The sequence below is a fragment of the Pundamilia nyererei genome, unplaced genomic scaffold, assembly GCF_000239375.1.
Source record: "Pundamilia nyererei isolate P.nyererei 1_Seehausen unplaced genomic scaffold, PunNye1.0 scaffold00008, whole genome shotgun sequence".
Lineage (NCBI taxonomy): Eukaryota > Metazoa > Chordata > Actinopteri > Cichliformes > Cichlidae > Pundamilia > Pundamilia nyererei.
In genome coordinates this window covers 4,348,597-4,354,139 of record NW_005187409.1, presented here as the reverse complement: position 1 = coordinate 4,354,139, position 5,543 = coordinate 4,348,597, and the positions used below count along the sequence as shown (strand labels likewise).

Here is a 5,543-nt window from a genome sequence, read left to right as displayed (position 1 = left end):
ATTTCATTGCAATGTTGACCCTGTGCTAACTTGCATATGACAAATAAAACTGAAAACTGATATACAAATGTGAATCTTGTCATTGGCTGGAGCCGCCAGTCACCGGTCACTCACTGACTCACACTGCAAAACAGCACAGAATGACTTGTTATGTGTATATTTTAATTTGAATTCAGGTTGGAATTCTTTGTGCGTAGACCGTGTCACGCAGCTTAGAGGGAACAGTGCTCATAATGCTTTCCATGGTCAGGAAGAGGCGCAGACCCTGTCGTGGCTCTTGATTGGGACGTTGCTGGATGACGTAATTGTTCTTGCCACACTGAGCGCGGAGGCTGCTGGGTAGAAAGGTCAAGAATCGATGGCCGCGCCGGACGCGGTGGGCTGTGTTCAGGGAACTGTTGGCTTTATGGGGCCGATGGAAACTCACGAAAGGACCACACGGCGGCTTTAACGGAGAGCCGCGCTGGGCGTCGCTTATATTCCGGGGAAACGCTGAGCTCGTCGTGCTTTGATTTCCTGACTCTCTGCCTCCCTAACAGACTCATTGTTGTTGTTTTGGCTTCATCCGTCGGACACACACACGCTGCTCCCCGAGATCCTCCCCCGTCTGAGACCGGAGTCCAGACTGCCAGAGTGATGGTCTGCTGTCCGTCCCTGGAAGATGGATGAGAAATCCAGCAGCAGCAGCCACCACAGGCTTCTGATCGTCCTGCTCATGGTTATGCTCTTTGGCGTAATTATGGTCCAGTATGTGTGCCCGAGCAGGTCTGAGTGCCAGGCGCTGCACCGGCTGGGATCCTGGTTTAACAGCGGCAAAGCGACTGGGACCCGGGTAGGGGACAGCGAACTCCCGGACGGGTTTCAGAAGGATCCGTACATTGCGGAAGACGGCGCTATGGCCCGGTTTGTCCCTCGTTTTAACTTCACCAAAGAAGACTTAAATCGCGTCGTAGACTTCAATATCAAAGGGGACGATGTCATAGTGTTTCTGCACATTCAGAAGACAGGGGGGACGACCTTTGGGCGACATCTGGTGAGAAATATCCAGCTAGAGAGACCCTGCGAGTGTCACGCAGGTCAGAAGAAGTGTACCTGTTTCCGTCCAGGTAAAAAGGAAACCTGGCTCTTCTCCCGTTTCTCCACCGGATGGAGCTGCGGCCTCCACGCAGACTGGACTGAGCTGACTAGCTGTGTCCCATCACGCATGGACTCCCGAGAGGCTCCGAGGAGTCTGCCCAGGTTGGTAAAAAAAGGGGGGCTCAGTGGGTCTGGTGCCTTTCACCAGAGGTTTCCCCCCAGTCTTAATGGGGTAATCACTTCGTAATTAAGCTTGTCTGTTGCTTTATTTAAGATAATTGCGCATTTTCCTGTCAGCTTTGTAAACAAAAGATTGTTTTATGCTTGAGTAAATTAAACAACACTTAAAAATAGTTGGAAAAACTTTTTAACACTTTTTAAATCAGAGCTCGTGATTGTATGCAGGAAAAAAACGTATTCATTCACTATAGTACAGTTTTTCCACCAATTGCACAGTCTAGTTGTTTATTCACTATAATAGTGAGATTACTATACAAGTAATCCTAAATGGTCAATATCCAAGAGGAAAAAAAACTCCTAATGCAAGGTTTTCTCATTCAAAATGGGTTTATGGGTTTTGGGGGGAGATTTTCCAACATATGGTGAAGGCTAGTGCTGTGGCACAGTGCAAAGCTTCTTATCGATATGGTACCAAGTAAATACAGAGCTGATATTTTTTACACTGTCCCAAAAGGTTGATTCTTGTCATCTGGACGAAGCGTTTTCATTGGGAGAAATGTTTTGTCACATATCCAAGTGGCTCCTTCAGTCTCACTTTACTGCAGGTTTCCCCAACCTTATAAACAATACATTTACACAATAACTGAACCTAGTCCACTGAATAAACAATGGGCTGAGAGGTCAGTTCCTTGATTATTAATATGCAAATATTCATGCCCATATTAACGATGAGGACGACCTCGTTAGTAAGGGGCTGGTTTTTCCTATGTTTCGTTGGTAAAATGATTGCTGTAGAGGGAAAATTGTGGGTTTACTGGCAAGTTGAAAAGGATGTTTTTAGATATAAATTTCTTCTTCCACTCTATCATTTAGTCTCTCCACTTTAGCTTTGAACAGACCATCCAATGACATTAATTAGTATTATTTTTCCTTTTTGGCGAAAAACAAATAAGTCAAAACGATAACATATTTGTCAAAATGTATATAAGTACAATTGCACAATAAAGCTGGTCATTTTGGCATTTAACAGTATTTCTGTGGCAAGTGGTGTGGGAGTTGTTAGGTCCAAACGTTCTGGGAAAGTGTTTATCGCACAAAAACATAGTTTGCTTTACAACAATCCCAACAAAAGTGTATTTAAAGTTTGAGTAAATTAAACACCACTTAAAAAAATTACTTATGTATGCAGGAAAACCTTTGTAATGCCACAGCAATTTGTTGTAATTGTTCTATGTTTAGCCATGATTGCTTGTACATTCCAGGTATGCAAAGTGCATGGTGCTGCAGTACATGGAAATGTAAAAAACAGAAAGACGGGTCAGTATGTTTGCTGAGCATGATGCATTTCAACTTCAAGGTGACTGAGAAGCGATGCATGAGTTGTTTTTAAAGGAACTAATTCACTGGTGTGGCAGGGATAATGGAAAGTTGCCAGGGGTCAATTATGTGCTTTGATTTTATTTTAGTTTTCCACTTCTAATCCCTGTGTTGTAATGTTTTGCAGCGAAACAAGACTAATAGATTTAGATTCAGAAATATCCTGAAGTACAAACAGAACAGACGGGCACGCCATGGACAAACTTCCTGCTTTCTAGGGAAAAGTGGCTAATGTTTGCATTTCTACTCAAATCTTATATGTATTATCAATATATCCCTTGTACTGACCTGTGTGAATGAACATTTAGCAGCTTTAGAGGCAGGTGGAGTTTGAGGTAACTCATCCCCTATAAACCAGCCAAGTATGGCAAAAAGATCTGGTGAGACTGTGATGCCAAAACTCAAAGAAAGTTTAAAAACCACAACTAAATTATAGTAGAACATTTTAAAATATCTCTCATTGATAAAGGAAACAGCACCGGTATGATAGAAGCGCATAGAGACAATACAGAAGTATCCTGTGTAAAATATAACGGGGTCATAAATGGTCGCTTTAGGTTTAAAGATGGTTTCTTGCATTTATCAGCATCTTCTTTACTGCTCACCCCTCTCACCTTCTCCAAACATTATGAAGCAGTTTTTTTGTTTTGTTTTGATAAAGTTTTTTGGCACCAACCAAACGGGTTTAGACCTTCCACTGAAGGAAAACTCTGATACTGTCAGTGTTCAACTTTAGATCATAATAGCCATAAAACAGCAGGAAAATGCACAGACTTCCGTTGAGTAAAGGTAACACACACCCATTGATTAAACTGTATACAAACCCACTGTGAGCCAGGGAAAACTGTATGAACGAAAGTAAAATCAAATACTTCAGCTCTAAATGAAATAAAAAATCAGAACATTGTTAGTTACAACTTTATTACTGATCTAATTGTGTCTGTTTCTCTCCAGCAGGAACTATTATTATATCACCATCTTAAGAGACCCTGTATCACGCTACTTGAGTGAGTGGCGTCACGTACAGCGCGGCGCCACGTGGAAGGCCTCATTACATGTGTGTGATGGACGTTCACCAACGCTGTCAGAGCTGCCAAGCTGCTATTCAGGAGATGACTGGTCAGGCTGCTCCCTGCAGGAGTTCATGGACTGTCCCTACAACCTAGCCAACAACCGGCAGACCCGCATGCTGGCTGACCTCAGCCTGGTTGGCTGCTACAACGTTTCCACCATGAGCGAGGAGGAGCGCTGGGCAGTGCTTTTGGAGAGCGCCAAACGCAACCTGCGGGGCATGGCCTTCTTTGGACTGACCGAGTACCAGCGTAAGACCCAGTACCTGTTCGAGCGCACCTTCAACTTGGAGTTCATCGCGCCCTTCACGCAGCTCAACGGCACACGCGCCTCCAGCGTGGAGGTACCTCCAGAGACGCAGCGCAGAATCCGCCAGCTGAACCGATGGGACGTAGAGCTATACGAGTACGCCCGCGACCTTTTCCTGCAGCGTTTCCAGTTGGCGAGGCAGCAGGAGCGCAGGCAGGCCAGGGAGAGGCGACAACAGGAGAGGAGGCGGCTCCGTGGTGGGCTCAGAACAAACCAAGGGAGGCAGCTGAAGCCCACAGAAACGCCGCGTCCCGCCAACAGCCGCTCTGTTGTAACCGAGGAGCGGCGGAGAGAAAAGCCTGCTGAGGACAGCGTGGCGTCTGAAGTGCCACTCCCAGACTGGTGGGATCTGGATGAGAATAGCACTTTAGAGGACTATTTAGACAATGTGGAACAGTGGTAGCGATGGGTACGAGCAGTGGGGTGTCTTAATGCTAAGTGTGCCAACTTCTGCCTTGTCTGTTTTCATATATCCAAGTTATTTTTAGCATATACCTTCCACAGATGTCCTATTGAACAGTCTTAAACGACACATTATTTATATTGATTATATTTCTTTCCCACATGGACTCACAGAAAGGCAAGCTATATCGGTCTCAGTGATGGTACTTAACCTTCAACACTACATATTGAACCTACCTGAACTTCTAATATAATGTAGCTAAAACAACAAATTGTTGTTTTATTCCTCTTTGTTGCAAAGGTACACTTTAATATGTTTTTCTATTTAAGAAAACAAACACTGTTTCTTGTGATTAATAATCTATATGTTTGCCAAATCATTGTCTGGTCTGCGGTGTGTACATTTCGAAATGTACCTGTGATCTCAAGTGTCTTTTTAGTAACAGAAAATGAGAATGGAGTTTTTTTTAGATACCTCAATGTATAACATTAGCTGCTAAAGTTGTACAATTACTGAATGTGTCTGTTTTGCTTTTTGTTTTTAATATAAAACAAATGCTGTTGCATCTGCTGAATTGCTCTTCTGTTCTTCCCAAATGGAGATGTCTCCTTTTTCCTCGCTGATATCCTTTTGTCTGCGAATGCAACACAAAAGAGTGCACGCTTTTGTGTTGCACGTGCAGACCTTTGAAAAACCAGCAGGGAGCGCTGAAGCAACCTTAATGAAACAGCAACTTCCTGATACTCACGGAGGTAATAGCTTTTTCTTGAATTCGGTTGGGTAGTATTAAGATCATCATTAAAAGCACCTCGGGAAATTTGATGTGTATAAAATATTAAATAAATGTTTAGCACAGCAAATGGAAAATTATTATTTGGAGTTTACCAGATTGTGAAAAGTTATTGGCTACTCTTTGATTTAATACTAGTAACTTTTAGAAATGTATAAGGTTGTTGACAGGAATCTAAAATCCTGATAAGCAGGCGTATATTACTCCAGTGTACCTTGTTTGAATGCTAGTTTAACTCAAAATGAGCACACTTGCAGATAATTAGGCTAAACAACAAATCATTTTAGGTATTTTTAAGGAACTAACATTTTAACACACTTTTTTAAAAGTGTATTA

General features: G+C 43.0%; 1 protein-coding gene across 2 annotated transcripts; it reads left to right on the top strand.

Moving 5' to 3' along the window:
• Positions 1 to 186: 186 nt before the first annotated feature.
• hs6st2 (heparan sulfate 6-O-sulfotransferase 2) lies at positions 187 to 4,999 on the top strand. Of its 2 annotated transcripts, none has more exons than XM_005723049.2 (2): positions 187 to 1,239; positions 3,592 to 4,999. In XM_005723049.2, exons 1-2 carry the CDS (start codon positions 662 to 664, stop codon positions 4,415 to 4,417), a joined length of 1,404 nt encoding a protein of 467 aa, XP_005723106.1. In that variant the 5' UTR covers positions 187 to 661; the 3' UTR covers positions 4,418 to 4,999. The 2 variants fall into 2 exon arrangements, with proteins under 2 accessions (XP_005723106.1, XP_005723105.1); XM_005723048.2 differs by having other exon boundaries at positions 188 to 1,239; positions 3,589 to 4,999.
• Positions 5,000 to 5,543: the final 544 nt, after the last annotated feature.

Bases quoted from the DNA above. Each gene is read 5' to 3' on its own strand.
- hs6st2 (XM_005723048.2), top strand. From the start codon at position 662: ATGGATGAGAAATCCAGCAGCAGCAGCCACCACAGGCTTCTGATCGTC. The intron at 1,240-3,588 runs GTTGGTAAAAAA...GTTTCTCTCCAG, and splicing joins GCTCCGAGGAGTCTGCCCAG to CAGGAACTATTATTATATCA.